At 41.5% G+C, this 19,989-nt stretch overlaps 1 protein-coding gene across 1 annotated transcript in view; it reads right to left on the bottom strand.

Annotated features, from left to right (window-relative positions):
- Window positions 1–8,448, bottom strand: part of PAPPA2 (pappalysin 2) — a gene marked incomplete at both ends in the record, with an annotated part of 161,357 nt that extends 152,909 nt beyond the window's left edge. The window contains one exon of the mRNA XM_081325236.1: window positions 7,935–8,448. Coding sequence (XP_081181362.1) covers window positions 7,935–8,448 — 514 coding nt within the window. The remainder of the gene's footprint in view (window positions 1–7,934) is intronic.
- Window positions 8,449–19,989: the final 11,541 nt, after the last annotated feature.

The raw sequence follows: 19,989 nt of genomic DNA on the forward strand, positions 1-19,989 counted from the left end.
AGGTAAAGTTAATTATATACATCTGCATGCAGCCATTCTGGAATACACTCTGTTAATGCCTAATATTAGTTACACTTTTCCATATTTTCATCAGAAAATGTTTATACTGTACATATACACATTATTTACAACTGATTATTTTGTTCTTGAATTGCCAAATTGAAATTGTATAAATGCTGCAATTCAATCAAAAGTGCTATTCGTGTGTGATTCCTCTTTAAAAGTTCTGCATTCTCCAGAACCTACAGCACCCAACTACCTTGGTGGATTTCATTATTAGAAAACAACAAAAAAGGTGAATTTATTTATTAATAAAGGGTCCCTCTCCAATATTTTTCCACCTTCTCCTCTCTCTGCTTCTCTCTCAACAACCTTTAATGCCATTCAAAAGAAGCCTTGAGATAGCAGATGAAGACCTGAAATTGTCTCTCCAGGAGAGCAATCTTTAGTTGTGGTTTAACTTAAGTTTCCTTTCATTCTGTTCTGAATTCTAGGTGCTATACAATCCATTAAAAGAATACATTTTTGTTTTGTTTTTTTTTAAAAAGCCTTGATTCTAACAATCTATGGAGATTCTTGACCATCCAAGTCATGATTGTCCCAAAAGTGATTTTTCAAAAGGCAACTGGACTTCCTTTGTTTTACCTTGAAGACATTTCGCTTCTTATCCAAGAAGCTTATTAAGTTAGGAAGAACTGAGGAAGCTTCTTGGATAAGAAGCTAAACATATTCAAGGAAAAACAAGGGACGTCCAGTTGCCTTTTGAAAAAGCACCGTTGGGACTTGATTCTAACAGACTAAATATCTGAATGTACGAAGTAATTTTACCAAGATTCTAAGGATATGCATTGCAGGACTGGGATGTCATTATGTTGACACAAATAGTAAATCTCAATTTTGAGGGACCTGGACAGATTGGTGAAAAGAATATCTCATTAGCTTTAGAACAAAAAAAAATCACAAAAAAACTAATGGTCCAAACTTTACCAGGTTTACTCTGTCTGACAAAGGAACATACTGTAATTGAAAACTTAAAATTTTCAATATTAGGTTTGGGCAGATTTTTATCCATCATTTTGCCCATTATTTTTTCATTCAGCATCTGCTAGAAATATTCTTGTTCAATTTTAATATCATTTAGATTTTCTTTATTTAAAATGCCTCTCTTCAGAAAAAAACAAAATACTATTGCACATGTGATCTGTTATGCAAAGGAATCCTCCTTTAGCATTCAGATCCCAAGTTGTGGGTGCAAATATGCATATACATCTGGATATATCAATCAAATTGCAAACAACAATTCTCTGTGCGAACTGAAATTCCCAAGTTTTATGCAAGGTCAGTGCTGTATATAAGGCACTGTAGTAGTCAGAAATATGGGCTGAAGAACTTTATGGAGGCTAAATATTTCCATGAAAAGTTTTCCACTTCAAACAAATTTGGCAATTTCAGAGTTGTGTAATATTTCCTATTCAGGTGAATATTCTAAAAATTGAGCATTTAAACCACTGTTGTTTAATAATTTTCTAGCATTCTGGTATTTTTTCTGTACATCAGGTATTATAGTTCTCGGTAAATCTGGAGACAATGTTCAAACCCCATATGATAGATTAGTTTTAAATGTTTGTTCTCATCAACGTAGCCCAAATGGTTTTGTAGATGAGGACACTGAGTTTAACGTGCTAATCTGAACCATAGTTATTAGCACAGGAAGATCTTCCAATTGAAACTTTTTCGGAAAGTAGATATCTACAGTAGTAGTATTGCCAGCATATGCTCAGAGCATATGAATCATCATGGCAGATTATCCTGTCCATAAGTGGTAAAACCTGGCAGCCTCTCTAAAGCTGTTGAAAAGTCATGAGAGACTTTACTTTTCCAAAAACCCCTTAAGGTGAATGTAACACCCTCTGAAACAGGAGAAATGCTGGCAAGCAAGCTATTCACATTTCATCCATCTTAAAAAGACCTGTTCTGTCCAATCCTTATTCAATCCAATACCCCAGCTAATTTCCATTTCAAAACGCAGTTTCCTCACCTTTCAGATGGCAAGAAAAAATAGAGCCACATGTCATCAGACTATTAATGGCACTTAACTTAAATCACCAAATACATTTCTCCTTGTCTCATTCATCAAGCGGCTATACTGCCTTCTCACTCTGGTAAGGCTGGACCTCATCCAGGGAATACAGCCAAAGGAGGCTATCCAGAAAGTGTTGGGGGAGCAGAAAAAATTAAAAGGCCAATTAGTATCTGGGCTGACATGACTACATACAGAGTTTCCAGAACAATTACTATATATACCCTTCCTTCCTTCCTTCCTTCCTTCCTTTCCTTCCTTCCTTCCTTCCTTCCTCCCTCCCTCCCTCCCTTCTTCCCTCCTTCCCCTAATCAAGAAATAGATATCCTGGCATACATATTGTATACATTTCTCATAATTTTACATATTTTATATATTTGCAAATATATGAATTTCCTGCAAGTAAATTTCCCTAATATAAAAATGCATGCTTTATTTTATTCCCAAAATTTCACCATAAAGTCATGAAATGCACAAAGGTCAATAGATAATTGCATCACAATTCAATCTGTAAAATGCAAATTATGTAAACTCCAGTCGAAGTTTCCCCCTTCCCTATTGTCTGATAGAGAATAGGGAAGGGGGAAACTGTGACTCTAGTTTATATAATTTGCATAATTTGCAGGGGGTCTACATAGCTCAGCACCCTTCCTACCACCAGAAAGGTGAATGGCAAATTTCTGTCCCAACCTTTTTCTCAGCATGCTAGCTTCTATTTCTAGGAATTATTTGCTTCTAAGAAACAGTTTTCCATTATGTAACCTTTTAGCTGCTGGCATGAATCATATGTATGCAATTTTTCCACACATAACCTAACTACTGAATCTTGAGATCTGAGGATTTTAAACACCTGAATTGTTCCCATTTCACCACAACATGTGCCATTCATTTGTCAGTGTTATCTCAAATCAGCAGGATTGTTGCCTTCAAATATTTTTTTATTCCTAACAACTGATGGCAGTTTATTTACCCTTTAGCCAATTGTGTGTGATCTTATAAATAAAACATAGTTACTTATGATCCACTGGACTAATAGGATATAATCATTAATATTTTAATTACTTAGTTTAAAATTTGGTGGTTCCTAGTTATCAATAAAACATATCGTAGATATGTACAAATTGACTAATAATATGTTCTTGAATTCTGCTCCATACCAACCCTATGCTGACTACTTTTTTGTTTTTTGCATTCATCTTTGTTCCTTAATTGAAAATGGGGATATTTTATCTGGTTCTATTTCTCTGGATTATAACTGATGTTCACATTGTAATTTCTTAAGTATTATACATAGAGGCTCTTTTAGAATTCTACAATTAACTCATCTGATCTTTAAAACAAGAGCTTTTTTTAAAATTCTCTACATCTATCTTGGCAAAAAATAACTTCTTGTATCATTTTAATATTCTTGTCCCAATTGAACATAACTGTTCTTGAAGTCAATCCGGATATTGAGTATTTCAATCTTCACTTCAACTCTAACAGAATATCAACCTCAGCAAATACAAATATAATTATTTGACTTGTCTCAGTACCTGCTGAGAGCCGTAATTCTTTCTGGGGCTGATACTTTCCTTAAACTAAACTGTTCTCTTGAGTTACATGTTATTCCTGATCATATCATTTTAAAATATCATCAGAGAACTTTTCATTTTTCATTCACATGTGAAAGTTTTTGAATTCTTCTCTTTTTCATAAATTCTAGCTATGGAATCTCAACCAACTTTTTAAATTCTCTGAAAATCCAACTTACACAACTAAATAGACTCAATTCTGATAACTTGCCATTATAAATACTAAGATGACAATGTCTCTATTCCTCAAGATTCTTTGTAATTCCACTTAATCAGTGTATTCACCTTTTAATCAAAATTCTCCTCCTTACAGCTTCAGAAAATTGAGGTTGTCAAGAAAGCAAAATGAAGCAAAAATTATAATGAATGCTGCAGTAGATGTCAGAATTATTGGAATCCTTCATTGCCAGCAAGATTTCTTTCTATTAAGGTTTTGTCACTTGTTTCAAAAAACTTTTATTGTGTCTTCCAGAAATACAGTGTTAATTTCATATTCCCAATCTTCTACCGGATTTCTATTTTCACTTTCATGATTTTCATGCATAATGCATGGCCTGGGTCCGGGGTATTTGAGGGAACACCTGCTGCCGGCATCAAATGCCCTTCGCCCAGTGCGCTCCCACAGGGAGGGTCTGCTCAGGGTCCCGCCGGTAAGAGATTGCCGGCGGGTGATACCCAGGGATAGGGCCTTCTCAGTGGGAGCGCCTGCCCTCTGGAACCAGCTGCCGGTGGAGCTGAGGACTGCCCCCGACCTCCGATCATTCCGCCGGGGCCTGAAGACCTGGCTCTTTGAGCTCTGGGGCCCAGGCTGAGGAGAAATTTATTTTAACTGGGGTTTTTAATAGTACAGGGTAATATGGTTTAATCTTTTTTAAATTGGTTTTTAACTTTTGTATGGTTGATTTTTAACTCCCTGTAAACCGCCCTGAGTCCTCAGGGAAAGGGCGGTATATAAATGCAATAAAATAAATAAATAAATAAATAAATAACATACAGTATTTGTGTGCATCACAGATATGCATAATCTGTAGCCAAGGAACCTATGTGACCTTCTGGGAGCAGTCCTCTTAACCGCTTCAAAAGCTGTTAAGTAATTGCACTGGTGTAATTAATTTCATGAAACTTAATATGATTTAAAGGTATTTAAATACTATTAAATTTAGCTTCTGACCATGTTCTACATACTGCTGTTTTGGAATATGCCTCTATAAGCACGTGACCCAAAGGCTTGATGTAGTCTTCAGTCTGAAAAAACAGCACATCATTTTATAATTTTAATAGCAGGAATTGATGTTTGCTATTTGTTTAATGGCCCCTGCTTTGTGGATTTCGTTATTAGAGAATTATACTCTGGGTCATATGTTGATTTAGCATTTTTAGCTGTTTGTGTGTCTTTTTTAGTTTTGGGCACTGCCCAAATCTACTGAAAGTGGATGGCCAGTAAAATTACATAAATCAATCAATAAAATTACAAGCCATATCACAGCAAATTTCAATAATCTTTATTCTCACTACACTAGGATTTCAACTTCTATTATTTGTCTCCTATATTCTATACAATAAATCTCATGAATGAAGCACATCCCGATTTTACTGCTACATTTATCTGCAAATGCTTGGGCTCTATTTCCATTGTTTTTGCTTATTTGTCTTTAATGTGGTGAGCCAAATAAATTAATACATATTTAGAAGCATCAAATAGTACAATCTACATGACGTATAGAGAGCCACTTTGGTGTAGTGATTAAATCGTCAGGCTAGAAACCAGGAGACAATGAGTTCTGCCTTAAGACTCAAAGCCAGCTGGGTAACTTGGACCAATCCCACTCTCTCAGTCCTAGGAAATAAGCAATACCAAACCACTTTAAAAAAAAAATCTTGCCAAGAAAACTGCAGGACTTGTCCAGGCAGTCCACCAGGAGCCAAAAACTGATTCAGAGGCACCAAAAAAGAAAAATACATATGCATAATGCATCAAACCCCAACTGGGGAACCTTATGAATTCAAAGCATCCCTGTTGTCCGTAATTTCTAGGAAAACTGTAACATTCACAGTTTATAATAAAGTAAACAAACACTTTGCAACCCAATTCATCTTGCTGGACAGTACTGCATTTTGCTTCAAATGACTAACTACTTCATTACCTAATGTAATCTAATGATAAAAATTAATAAATTTCTCTTTACTTTTGCTTTAACTCTTTTCTTTCTGTCTGGTCAGCTAGAGGCAAAAGGAAGTAACAGCAAGATAAATCACTGTTCCTTTATCCCATAATCTGATATCTAGAGCACGTAGCAGTTTGATTCAATTATTCCACCTTGCAATTGGGTCTAAAAGCAGAATTTTTTTTCATAATTCCTTCCTTCCCATATCTAGCTTTATGTATCATCCAGCTTGATGAAAAAATCTGGGGTACCATAATCTATTTATTTATTTTTTAAAAAGTTCCATGGTACCCTTCAAAACAGAATTCTGCCAGAATGGCTTACAACATACTGAAATTGCAATCTCACTTTTTAAATTAGAATGATTCTTTTACACTAGACTAAACGATACAAGCATAAAAAGGGCAGAAATGACTTTCAATTCTTTATACCAATTATTTAAAATGACATGGCATTATATTAAAAAAGTGCATAAGGACAACAATATCTTGACTGGTGCCAGAAAGATAATAAAATCAGGTCTGGCATGCCTCATTGCGAAAGCCAACACAAACCACCACTGACAAGACTTACTTGGGTGCAGTCACTCATCACACATTAGTGGGGGGGGGGAAGGGGATGTTAAAACAAACATTTCAGCAGGAACATACTGGAGGAGGCTTTCTGTAACATACTCCTAAGCAATTACATTTTCCTCATACTGTAGGTTCAAAAGCCAGTTCTTTGTTTTACACTGTTTTTAATCTGTTCCAATACAACAGGAGCAAAGAATCTTTTTTAGGCCACAAAGCTGCCTGCTGATCACTTAGGAGATTCACATGCACATGTACATACATCTTACTGACTCTTCCCATATTCCTGCTCCCACACACTTCATCTGTTCTATCGAAGTTGCTGACATAGTCGGAATGCTGCTACTGTACTTAAATAGAGGACCGTCCAGGAACTGAAACTCTATGACCACTCACAGCCTCACTCAGCAAGGACTCCACAATCAACTACTGAGTTGTTCTTTCAACAACTGTCACTACCTGTTAGCAGATGTGTGATCACAGCGGCAATTCAGGCAGGGTAATAAAGTACAGCAATGAAACGGAGGTGGTATCATGATCTTGGCAACAGTAGGAGGTGGTTTGTCACTGATATTTTTCCAGCTTCCAGTTTAGCCTAAATCCTTGGATGGGCAGCCCATTATTATACAAATCCAACAGAAGCCTCCTAGGTATTTCCCATCATAAACTGTTTTCACAATTCCAAAACAAAAATGAATTGACAGAGATATTTTTTTAAGAGAACCAGCTTTTACTGGGGCAAGGCAGTAATAATCTAGCAGCCTGTGTCTCTGTCTCTGTCTCTCTCTCTGAATTCACTGAGTTTCCTTCTGAATAATACATGCAAAGTAGCTTTAAATAGCAAAAGCTGTTGTTGCAGAGTATACAGGACAGTCTGTTACAAAATAAAGTATAGAAGGGAACAGATGGATTCCTGAATAGCCAGGTTTGTGTCTCTTAACATGTTAAATAGGTTTAACATAACTCTAAATAGAAAATGTATGTTATGTAACTGTATAATACAGAATATAACTGTTCAGCACATCAGCATTTATTACCTCAGTAGTGCAAATCAAGAAATGGGGAGAAGAGATAATTACTGGCGAAAATCAATCCAAATATCTATCATTATAGCTATTAGGCAAGGCGCTTGCTTGCTTTTTTTTTAAAATCGTGATTGTGACCAATCTATGGTGCTGACAAGCCAACTTGCAAGGGCACAGTGGGATTCTAGGCTGGAAATTAACTTCTCTGGCTCTCGGCTGCTTGCAGATGTCCCTTCTCCCTCTCACAGATACAATATTTGAAACTTCAAGCCCAGTAACGCAACGCCCAAAGGCAACGACCCGATTGAAAACCCTTTCGGGGCTATTCGATCCCACGGCAGGAGATTCGACCACGCGTCACGGGTCACGTGTACCTAGTTTGTGCCCAGTTCTGCCTTCAAGCTCCTTACGAACCTCCGTTCTCTTTCGGTCCTTATAAATTATGAACGGATGCCAAGATGGGCCCCACGTTCTCCCCCTCGGGCCTAGCCTAGCCAGACCTACTTCCACAACTTTACCTGCGACAATCGCCGGATTGCTCTGCCCGCCCTCGGGTTTCACCCAAGCCTCGATGGTGAATTCGGCCCGGGGCAGCTCGACGAGGGCTCCCGGCCGCAACCGCAGTTGCTCGTCTCTGCCGGAGAAGTAAAGCGCGGCCACGGAATCCGGCGCCCAACCCGCCGCTGGGGCAGAAGGGCCGGCTTTTGCGCTTTGGCGTAGCGGGAAAATGTTGCTCTCTTCCCACGTGTCTTCCACGCTGCTCCCGTCGGAACTGGGAGCGCGGCGGAGCCTCGAGGGCGCCGGTCTGCGCCCCGACGCCGAGGCTGCCGCTCCCACGACGGGACGCGGGTAGCTGGCATAAGGGTGCCGAGGGAGAGTCGCGGCTCTGGCTTTGCTAACCCAGCAGGGCTCCCCGTCCTGGGATGCCGCAGGCCGGCTTTCGCTCTGCTTTCCCCAGGAGAAGTGGGGGCCTTTCAAGGCCAGCAGGCACACGACCGCCGCCAGGAGCGACGAGGCAGGTGGACCGGCCATCCTCCGACCCGCAGCTTTCTTACGGCGCTCTCCTGCTCGAGGCCCTTTCCGAACCTGACTTGATGATCCCCTTCGCGGGATGGGTGCTTTGCTCCGGAGCGCGCTCCTGGGCTTAGGTTGTCTTTTGCCTCTGATCTCTCTGCTCGGCGCGCCGAGGAAAGATTGGGAGCATCATTTCGGCCAGCAACGCCCTTCCCAGAAGGCTCCGTGAGGACGAGTGGCCGCCCGCGGCATCGTTAGAGCATCCTCGGAGCCTCTTTGTTCGCCCCCTCCCCGATCCTTCGCGCTTTCTCTCGCGCTCTCTTTCTTTCCCTCTTTCGGGCTCTCAGGTGCGAGTCTTCCTGCTCTTCTCCAAAAAGCTGCGCTCCGGAGGTCAGAGGCAGGTTAGTGCCAACGATCTGCCGGTTCCGTGCTGTGGGTATCCCCCATTTCTTTTCAGGTGATGTGCAGCTAGAGATCCGGTTAGATTACTGAATAAGAGAAACAAAAGGTAGCCGGAAGATAGTTGGATCGCAGGAGCCTCCCTACCTCCTTGAAAAGATTGATGCTGCTGGCTGCTGTTGACCAGCCTCATAAATTCTGTCTTGTTACTCCACCTCTCTGCCCCTTCTATCCTGGCTCCCACCTTCCAGTCTATGGCTCCTCCCCACTGCTTTGGGAGTTGCTTGCAATTTCTTTGACAGCTTTGGTCCTCACTAAGGACTATATTGGTGGGGGAAGGTTGAAGCCCAAGTCGCTTCTATCTGCAGTGATCGACAGGGCTTGTTTCCAGGAGGGAGTACCTAAAGGGGCCACCACCGAGTGAAATTGGAACTTATTTCTGACTGTTAGGCTCAGTATTCTTATTTTTAAAGTACACAACAAGGCAGGCAGCCCTGCTTCCATCTCATATCAGTGACTCCAGCACTGCACAATTACTTATAGCCCAATGCACCTTTACTTCAGCACAAGGCTCCTTCAACTCAATGGTACTCAACTTCCAGTAAAACATGTGCTGGATACAACTGCACACAGAAAGATTGGTGTTTTAACTTACAGAGAATTATCTTCAGCCTCTAGATTTTAGGGTTACGTCGACTTAAGAATTGCTGGAGATCTTTGTCCTCAATACATTTGCACAGAAGCAAATCTTGCAAAAAGAAAAGGCAAAAACATGTTGATGGTACTTGATCTTCCAATAAAATCCAGACACTAAGTCTTTGGGTCGCCTGGGACAATTCAAACAGTCCAAAGTAATGCTCTGGACATGCTGCTTGATCCCTATGCTTGTTTACTCTGAAGTAAGTCCCATTGAGTTCAGTGGAATGTATTCATTTCAACACAATATTGAAGCTTTAACCAGAAGATACTTTTTAAGAAAAATGCACTTAGAACTAGGGCATTTTAGGATTCATTTTATGTAAGTCAGTAGTGCTAAGATCCAATTAACAGTTTAATTCAAAATTATTAAATTCAATCAAAGCCTTGTGATTGGCTCCAAAGAGATGCCAAAACTCCCTAAGCAGGCTAGGAAAAATCTCCAGTGCTTTGAATTACAGCTGATATGCTGAGGATCTTTTGGAATAAGAGAATTAGTTAATACCAAACATTTACTGGAGATGAGCAATCAGATTATTGCCTTCCAAAATATGGGGTGGAGTGATGAAGCTTCCATCTCCTCTAGACTGGTGCAGATGCCAGACGGTGAAAGCAGCCTAGTGAGGTCAGGTGGAGTTAGACAGCACATTGAATCTGGTGGTGGCAGAGAGAAAGACATGCACACAAAACGTGACTAGAAAGAAACGCACAGGCTGCTTTTGATGTGCAATACACACAACTCATTAGCACACCCACACAATTATGACAATATCAAAAAGAATTTGAGTGGCATCATCCTTTGGCCAGCCAGCTAGTTTATCTATTTGCATCTCCCCTCTATCTGCTAACCCGGGAAAAGATAATCCATCTGGCCAAAAAATAAAATCAGATGCAGATCTCCAAAACTGGGTATTCTTGCAGATTTTTGAACAGGCAATATGGTAAAGCCTTCATCAAACTCCAGGATTGTGTGTTTGTGAACTGTTTTGTGGGATTTGGAATTTCTGGATTGCTATTTGGAATTAGCTACATCACATTTATTTGCCTTTCTTTTTAGAGCAGAAGTAACATTTTTCCTGTGTAGGTGTAAGAGTTGCAGATGATCTGCAAATTAATGTTTATAGATGCACCTGTTTCTTCTTTATAGCAGATAATGTCCAAAGTACTATTGACCTCATGAATTGTCACATTAAAGATTTTGGTTCTTCTTAAATAATAGCAAAACTCAGGAATTTCAACTTAAGATATTGTGGCTGGAATTTTACTGTAAGAATAAAAAGAGCTACCACTGAAATGAAAAATACCAGTAGCAAAGTGTATAAAGGGACTAGAATATCTGGGCCACAGAAGACAGGAGTGAAAAGAAAAAAAGGACAAAGATCTATAAATCATAAAAGAACCTTCTACTCTCTCCCAGAAGTCTCTCATGTGCTCAGGACTTCAATATCAGCACAAGCTATGTTCTAAATAACAACACTAGTTCTTGTCATTTGTCCTCTCCATTTAAAAACCAAAAAAACCCAATCAGGTTTTATAAATAAGAGCTCACCTCTTGTAGAATTCATTCATACTGATTGTTCAAATAGCAGCTTCACTTAGAACTCCCTCCAATCATCGGTTGAAAACTGCTATAAACACTTAGTATTCTTTTTTTAAAAAAATCCCACCCTTCTCCGAAGACTCAGGGCGGCTTACAATCTAAAGCACAAATCAATGTGCTTCGCAATAGCCTTCATTCTATGTATATGCCTGCTTATTAGGGCTTTTACCCCCCCCCAAGCAGCAATTATTACAAAGTCAGCTTATTGCCCCCAACAATCTGGGTCCTCATTTTACCTACCTGGGAAGGATGGAAGGCTGAGTCAACCTTGAGCCTGGTGGGATGCGAACCTGCACTAATTGCAGGCAGCTGGTGTTACTTAAGGAGGCATTAGCCCACTGCTCCACCAAGGCTCTATGCCACATGCATGCTTTCTGCACTGCTCATTTCACCCAAACCAGACAGTTTTCCTGCCTTTTCCTCGTCTTCTTTCTCTCTTTGCTCAGGGGCCTAGGATTTCCTTCCTGCAACAACTGTGGTAACCTCACCTTCTTGGCTTTGTACCATCTGATATTCTCTGCCTTTAAATTCAGGAAGGAATGAAGGAAAGTCTGGAACCCAGACATGCTTTCTGGGCAATTCCACGATGTCAGATTTACAAAGCCAAAAAGGAAAATGTTCCTCTCTCTAGCTTCTCACCCCTAGTCTAAGGTTTGGGGGCAATCCTTCCCTCTGCCTTTTGAATTTAGTTTAAAGCAAAACTTCTGTTTGACATGTGGAAGAAAGTAACCTCTACGTGTTAGAACCTTCTGCCAAAGCTGGCCAAAGCAATATGAAAAAACAAACAAAGAAAAGGTAGGGGGGTCAAGAGTACTTAAAGCATACGCTGCCCCCTAGCTCTCCTATGCAGTACTTACCATGCAGCAGTCACTGCCCTCAGAGGAGACACACACACACATACTTCGTAAGTGTTTAAAACCCACCGGCAGTGCCATAGGAGGAGGAAAAAACCACTTGTGCCAAAAATAACTCATTTAAGGAAGGGGTGGGGGGAAACTTCAGAAAATTGTCTTTTTTTTAAAAAAAAAGTTCATGTCCTGATTTTACACAAGTAGGGGTCTTTAAAGGCTAGCCTGAACTGTTTTGAAATCTCATGGTTGAATTACCCCCCTCTCTCTCTCTCTCTCTCTCTCTCTCTCTCTCTCTCTCTTGCTTTTTCTTTTCCTGTATTCAGCTCTTTTTCTTCTCTGCAAAGCACTATCTGTGGCAATCAGGCAAAAGCAAGGTTGCCAGCAAAAAGCTGGGAGTGGGAGGCCCCTTCTAGGGTACAGGCTTTCAATTCTGGGGGAAGAAGGGAAAAGGAAGGAAGGAAGGAAGAAAGAAAGAGCGAAACAAAAACACTTGGATGGAATGGATTTAAGGAAGTTCGGCGAGAGCTGTCTCTTTTTGTCCCTTGAAAAAAATTGGGGGGGGGGTGACCTAAGACAGAGAAGAGGGGATGACAAAAATGGCTGGAAAACTTTAGTGGATGGAATTGAGAAGGCAGGAGTGGAATTTCATTTAGTGCAGGTATAAACTTATAAAGAAAGTGCACTGGAAGGAATGGCTGCGTGTAAACCGGGAGCAAGAGGGAAAATAACTGCTCTTCTCTCTGCTGCGGGGCAAACAAGGACAAAGAGGGCTTCAGAAAGGGAAGGATTTGAATCTGGGGCAGAGGAGGATCTGTCTACCAGCTAATGAGATGAAGGGTGAACACCCCAACAGATACACCTATTCCAGAATGATGTTGCCAAGATAAGAATGTGATTTCTCCCCCCCCTTAGAAACAGCTGTTCCTGTCCTCTTTCAAATCAAGAAATCTAAATCATACATATGTGTGCTTATTTAGAAATAATTTCTGCTAAAATAGATAAAACTTAAATACGAGAAAATTTGGCTGAATATAATTTTTTTTTTTAAAAAAAAAAGATGTTAGGTGGAGTACAGTTAAACAATCTAGTAGTTGATCAGCCATCCTTTGGAGTTGTGCTCACTTTGGTTGCAGGGTAGAATAGAATATTCTTTTATTTGTCACTGAATGTACACTAATCGGCATACATTAAAATGAAATTTCGTTGCATATAGCTCTTAAAGGGTCACCACCTCCAATATACACTACATAAATATGACAAAAAATTGCATTATACGCACATATTGACATATATTTACATATATAAAATAATATTCCTATGTATTTTCTATTTCTACAGATAATGTTTTAAAGGCAGAAGTAATTTCTTGAGAAATATCAACTGTTTTCATGAGTGGCACTAAAATAAGCACTTTTTCTGTTCTTATGAGAGGATTTCTATTGTGTAGTGGGTCCGACGCAAGGGAGAGACACCAGCCGGTGTGTGAGTTCAGTTCTTTATTGGAAGGGGGAAGTGAACTGGGGAATGAGGGCTACCTGGCCTCCTTATATACCTGGCCAGGTAAGCTAACAGCCAATGGGGTTGGCCCTAGGTTTCCCGCCGAAACTGTCCAGGCCAACACCCCCTGGTGGCTGTTGCTATGCAGGTGCCTGCATACATAACAATTTCCACATGTGAGGTTTAATTGACATTTTTTTTACTTATTGTCCACACAATATAAATTCATAGCCTAAATTGGCAGGCATGTCTTTTTTACTTAATGCAAGACAGAGAAGCCAATAGAATTCAAATACATGCTTTCAAATATTATATTGGTCAAACTTATTTGTTTTATGTTCTGCAAAGCCTCCACAACATTCAAAAGTCAGCCATTGTGGGCTTAAAGGCATTCTTATTATGATTTTTAAAAGCTGCTCCCACTTTCCAATTTTTCATAGGAAATAAAGGATTAGAAGAACTTGTTTCTAAGGGCTATTACTAAGGATCCCATGTGCTGGGGAAGGGGGGGCACTGTCCATAAATAATTTAAGAATCACAGTACATAATGAAACATTTCAGCCTTTATCTTTTGGCCTCTTCCTCCAGAATTACTAGTTTATTAACATAGTTGACCACTGCCTTCCAGCCAAGTGCATTTATTTTATGACAGAGTGAACCAGCAATAAAAAAGTATCTCCCTAACACTTCCAATCTTCTGTCGACTTTTCTTCCTACTCTTGCCTGCAACAGGCTGGTGACAGGATACTTTTTAATGGAATAATGCTGGCATATATTGTTAGAAAAAGTGTGTGTGTGGGGGGGGGGAAATCAGCATTTGGCAGAAACTCAAAATCTAGCAGACACTGAACCACCACCTGAAATTTTCTGAAAGAAGCAAATAAACATGGAGTTTTACAACATTTTTGTGAAGAATCTGCAATATCCAAATGCCAAAGGCCCTATCTATAAAGAAACAGAGGGAATTAATATTTGTCATCTATGGGGCCTAAGTTAGCAGCATAATTAGAATTCACGCTTAAGTGAGCAAGGCTAAGAATACCTTAATAGTGAGGCACCAGATGAAATTTGGACAAAAACCTTTAAAATAAAATAATACTGTACTGGCAAATTAATCCATTATTGTATTTTTATTAACAAATTTTCAAAACAATGTACACAATCTACTTCAGGTCTAGGAGTTGTAAAGCTCATTATTTTCTGCTATTTTCTACTCCCAAGGAGCAGTGTGTTTATTTTAAATTAACATTATTCAAGCTGTTTTGAAAAAATAGTAATCTTGTTGATGAAGGTGTTAAAAATAATTTGGAGATATCAAGAAAATGTTTTACTTACTGTAGCATTCAGAAAGAATCTGGTAGCGCCTTTCAAGACTAATGATTTATTGTAAGGCATAAACTTTCATGAGCTGCAACACTTCATCAGATGAATGGTTACCTTATTTGGTTATTATAGACTTAACACCTACAGTGTCATAAACTATAGCTCATAATCAAAATGAAACATTTTTCAGTTAGAATGTTATTAAGAACTAGACATCCATGCCCCTGTTGGGTCATTGTTTCAGAGATATATCCATAGCTAAACAGAAAACAGAATGACCACAGATGGACAAAAAGGCAGTGGGGGCAGAAGCAACTTCTGACTTCCTGCTGGCGTTCCCACTGAGTTTCCTTGTGAGAAGCTTGCAGGAAGCATTGGAAACCAACTTCCCACCTCCTTTCCTCCCTACCTCTCTTCTGTCCTTCCTTCCTCCCTCCCTCCCTTCCTTCCTCCCTTCCTTCCTTCCTTCCTTCCTTCCTTCCTTCCTTCCTTCCTTCCTTCCTTCCTTTCCTTCCTTCCTTCCTTCCTTCCTTCCTTCCTTCCTTCCTTCCTTCCTTCCTTTCCTTCCTTCCTTCCTTCCTTCCCTTCCTTCCTTCCTTCTTTCCTTCCTTCCTTCCTTCCTTTCCTTCCTTCCCTTCCCTTCCCTTCCTTCCTTCCTTCCTTCCTTCCTTCCTTCCTTCCTTCCTTCCTTCCTTCCTTCCTCCCTTTCTTTCCTTCCTCCCTTTCTCTCTTCCTTTCTTTCCTTCACTCTTTCCCTCCTTCCCTCCTTTCTTTTTCTCCATCCCTTCCACTCTTCCAGCCATCCTTCCTTTCTGTCCTCCCTCCCTCCTTCCCTTCATTGGTTTCCTTCCTCACTGTTTCTTCCTCCCTCCTTGCAATTCTGTCATTACCATCCTTCCCTCCCACCCATTCCTGCCGGCTTCCTCATTTACTTTGCTTATGGGAAGCTTGTAGGAAGAAAGTCAGTGAGGAACTTGCAAGTCCAAGGCTAGTCAGCAGGCAAGTGATTGCTGTCAAGTGGAAGAGGGAGCAAGGGGCTGTGTGGGGATGTGAGATGGGAATGGTATGTAGGGTATATGAGAGGTGCTGCATGGGGAGAGAAGGATGTAAGAGTTTATGCAAGAGATGTCACATGGATCAGGTAGGGCACTTGGGGGAGGCTTGGGACAAGAAGGGTGCATAGGGAGTCATGGGGATATGTGAAAGCTGCCATGTGGGTCAGGGAGAGTGCATGGGGAAGCAGCATTAATCAAGAAGAGGGAGTGGTGCTCACAAGGGAATGTGAGATCTGCCACACAGATTGGTGAGGGCCTGCAGGGAGTGGTGTGGGTTTGGGGTGCATTAATTAGCCCATTTAAGGCACGTTGGCTCAAAAACTGTTGCCCTATGATGCACTGTTAGGGGTTATAAGAAAGAAAGAGTTCTAATGGTATATAGATTTGCAAAGAACAAAATAGAATAGGCTCAAGAAGAGATGTAGATCTCTGGTGGATCACTACTTACGTATGAGTCAGCAATGAACTATAGTTGCCAAAAAAGCCAATGCAGTTCTAGCCTGCATGAACAGATCATCTGAAGTGATAGTTCCACTCTAGCCACATTTGGAATACTGCTCAGTGCTGGTCACCATGATACCAAAAATATAGTGAGTCCCTAGAAAGAATGGAAAGAAAAACAACAAAGATGATAAGGGTAGGAGGCTAAATCATATGATGCTCAATTATATGATGGAGGCTAAATCATATGATGAACAGCTAAGATTTTAGACCTACTCCAGTCTGAACCCCCTAGGGAAGAAAAACTCTAGGCTCCATTTGGGATGTTTTGCAATAAAGTCAGGCAGAATCTAAAGTTCCTGAGCAACAATACAGAAGTATTCCCTTGGTTCCTCAAATCTCCCCCCATGACTAGTCCATTTTTAGCCAATGCGACATTGCCGAGACATTTTGAGAAATGCTGAGGTGTTTAGGCTGGTGCAATTCCACACTCAGGGCAAACAGCCTTCAAGAGTTGGCATGAACTGGACTCCAAACTGCTCTGTTCTTCTTAAACTGTTGCCCCCTCCCTAATTCCCACCATAGAACCATCCAGATTTATTGCCCCTGTTTTTCCCCCTCCCTTCCCCAGTGCTTTGATGGCAGAATGCCAGCAAGGTGCCAAGCCGAAGAGGGTGGATCTGACAAGGTATGTTTAGTCCAATGAAGTGAAAACTCAGGGGAGACAAGAAGCGGTCTTCCAATACTTGAAGGGCTGCCACATGGAAGAGGTTATTTATTTTTTACATTCTCCATAGCATCTGAGGGCAGGACAAGAAGCAATGGGTGGATGTTCACTTCAACCTGGCAATAAGGAGGAATTTCCTGACAGTGAGGATGATTAGTCAATGGGACAGCTCGCCTTCAGGATTTGTAGGCGTTCCATCACTGGAGGTATTCAAGAAAAGAGTGGACAATCATTTGTCTGGGATGGTATAAGGTTTAGCTATTAAATATTCTCCTTTCCCCAGAGAAAAATATATGTGTGTTTGTTTGTTTATATTTCACTTTTATTATTTGTATAAATAACTTAAGGCAGTGAACACACACAATACTCCCTCCTCTTGTTTTCCCCACGACAACCTGGAAGGGGTTTTAGGCTGAGGAAGAGTGACTGGCCCAATATCACCCAACCAGCCTTCATGCCTAAGGCAGGACTAGATCCCACAATCTCCTGGCTTCTAGCCTGATGCCTTAACCACTAGAACAATTTTTATTCCATTCCACATCAGATTTGGCAGTCTACTGTATATGCTCACAAACTAGTAATAATTTAAAAGGTGACAACAAACAACTAAGTGCAATTAATCCATAAATCTATTGCATTTTAACAAGAACATATTAGTTAAACAAATAAATTATATGTCCAATTTAATTTTTCTGATTTCAGTGAGATCAGATATTAAACACAAGAAACGGAGCAAATTATTAAGACGCTGAACTTAAATAAAACTTCAGGTTTACATAGCATTAAAAAAAGGCATAACGTTGTGATCTGATATTGTCCCATGGTGTTCTTTCACAAAGCTGAGTATATAAAAGAATTTGTTTTAGACCACACAGTATTAGTTATTAATTCCAGGAAAATAAAAAGAACCCATAAACACTTATTGCAGATGGATGGTGCCTACAAACTCTCGATAGAATAAAAAAGTTGGAAGAGATCTTGGAGGTCTTCTAGTCCAACCCCTTGCTCAAGCATACCATTCCAGACAAGTGGCTGTCCAGACTCTAGTATGATAGACTACAGTGAAGAGGCATTTTCTCACGAAAGAGGGAGTACCGTTTCTAGGAATGGGGCTTGGCCAGGAACAACACAGTCTGGAGGTTGGAGACAGAGGAAGAGATGTAGGACAGCCACTCCTTAGAATCTTCCAGGGTATATTCATTAGAGAGAGAGTAGTAAAGGTTTACTCTGGCAAGATTCTACTTATTGGATATAAGCAAATAAAGAACTGAACTTTGACTGTCTTATGTCATTCTTGATTTGGGCCTAACACAAATTCTTGTAAATTAAAAAACATTTCAGATTTTTTCTTAACCCATACAGATCGTATAAAACAAATTATGTTTACATTACATCCAGTGTTAACTTAAATGAAAATGCAAGCATGTGGAAAGAGAGCTGATCTTGCACAGAAACACTGATTTTTCTCTGCAGTACAAAGCCATTAAGTGTGCTTTCATAAATCAATTTCAGGCATTTAGCTTCGTGCCTATACAGCAATGGTGTCAAACTGCTGGCCCGCAGGCCGTACACCTCATGAAGAAACCGTGCCCACCCCATTGCCGACAATGGCAAAAAAGCTCTGATACATCACGCAACGTCATGTGATGTCACGAGTTTGACATGTCTGCTATTACAGTATCTGAAGCTTCATTGGACATGCTTGAAACCTCTCACAGAGGATCAATATTGGCCATATGCAGTGATGGCAAACCTTTCAGACACTGTGCCCAAACTGCCACCCAAAAGCCACTTATTTATTGACAGATGATGGGTGGGCGTGGCCCACTGGCTGGGTGTGGCTGCAGTAGTCATGGCAAACTGGGTGGGCATGGCCACCGCAATGTGGCTTGTAGGAAGGGATGCCTGTGGTGGCCCGGCAGGGTTGGGGAGGATCCAGGGGGTTTCTGGAGGGTGGGGCAGTGGGCAGGAGGCTTGTCCTGGAGGGTGAGGTGAGGCAGGGGGCAGGGTGGGGGTGCCATTGCCACAGGGCAAGGCAAGGTGAGGCAGGAGCCACCTTGATACCATTGGCCCCTGCACATAGAGGCCAGCGAGCACATGGTGGCTGACGGAGTCCATCAGCAGCCACAGCCTGCTGGCCCCCTGACCGGCGCACTCTGGGGCTCCGCAGCCCAATGCAAATACTGGGCCAGCCCTCCAGCAACAGGTGGAGTAGGGGAGAGGGGAGACACGTAATGAAGAAAGGTCAGAAAAGAAATGGTTTGGGAAGCAAGGGCCTCTGGGCAGTGGTGGGTGGGGCAATCTCTCCAGCTGTGCAGTGGCAGAGGTGTTCCACCTGCCACTTCAGTGGCTGTGTGGGCAGAGCTGCAAAGAGGGCTCAGAAGTGGAGTAAAAGGGAGGAGGGTGGGTGGGTAGGTGAGGGGGGATCTGCCAAAGCAATCCTGAGGAGAAGACAAAAAGCAGCCCTGCCTCACCTGCCTCCAGCAGTTCAGAGAAGCTGCCTTTGACCTGGATGGCTGCCCGGCAGCTGAGGAGGTGATGCAGTGGGTCATGCCCAGGAAAAGGAGAGCATGCGAGGCCAGGAGTGATGGGACGGGGAGGAGGGAAACCAACCATGCCAGGAAGCATCCGGCCATGTGGGACCTTGGCAAGTTAGTGGGAGGCTGGTTGAAGAGAGGGACAGTTGTGGTTCTGCCTGCTTTATTACAGGGCAGGCTGGGCAGGAGGTGATGGCGGCGGTGATCTCTGCATCGCCAGTGTCACGACGTCCTCTGCCAGGAAACACAAGCACTCCAAAAGGAACGGGTGACCAGGTTTATTTCTTGCACAAATCAAACCGCGGTAAAGTCAGTGTTGAGGCACCTAGCCTCAACGCTCTTTTATCATGTTACCACACCCTAACCCCACCCCTTCAAAGCAAACCGGCATCCGCCCGCCTCCCCATAAATGCCCCACCCATCACCTTGCATA

The sequence above is a fragment of the Vipera berus genome, assembly GCF_964194415.1.
Source record: "Vipera berus genome assembly, chromosome: 3".
Taxonomy (NCBI): domain Eukaryota; kingdom Metazoa; phylum Chordata; class Lepidosauria; order Squamata; family Viperidae; genus Vipera; species Vipera berus.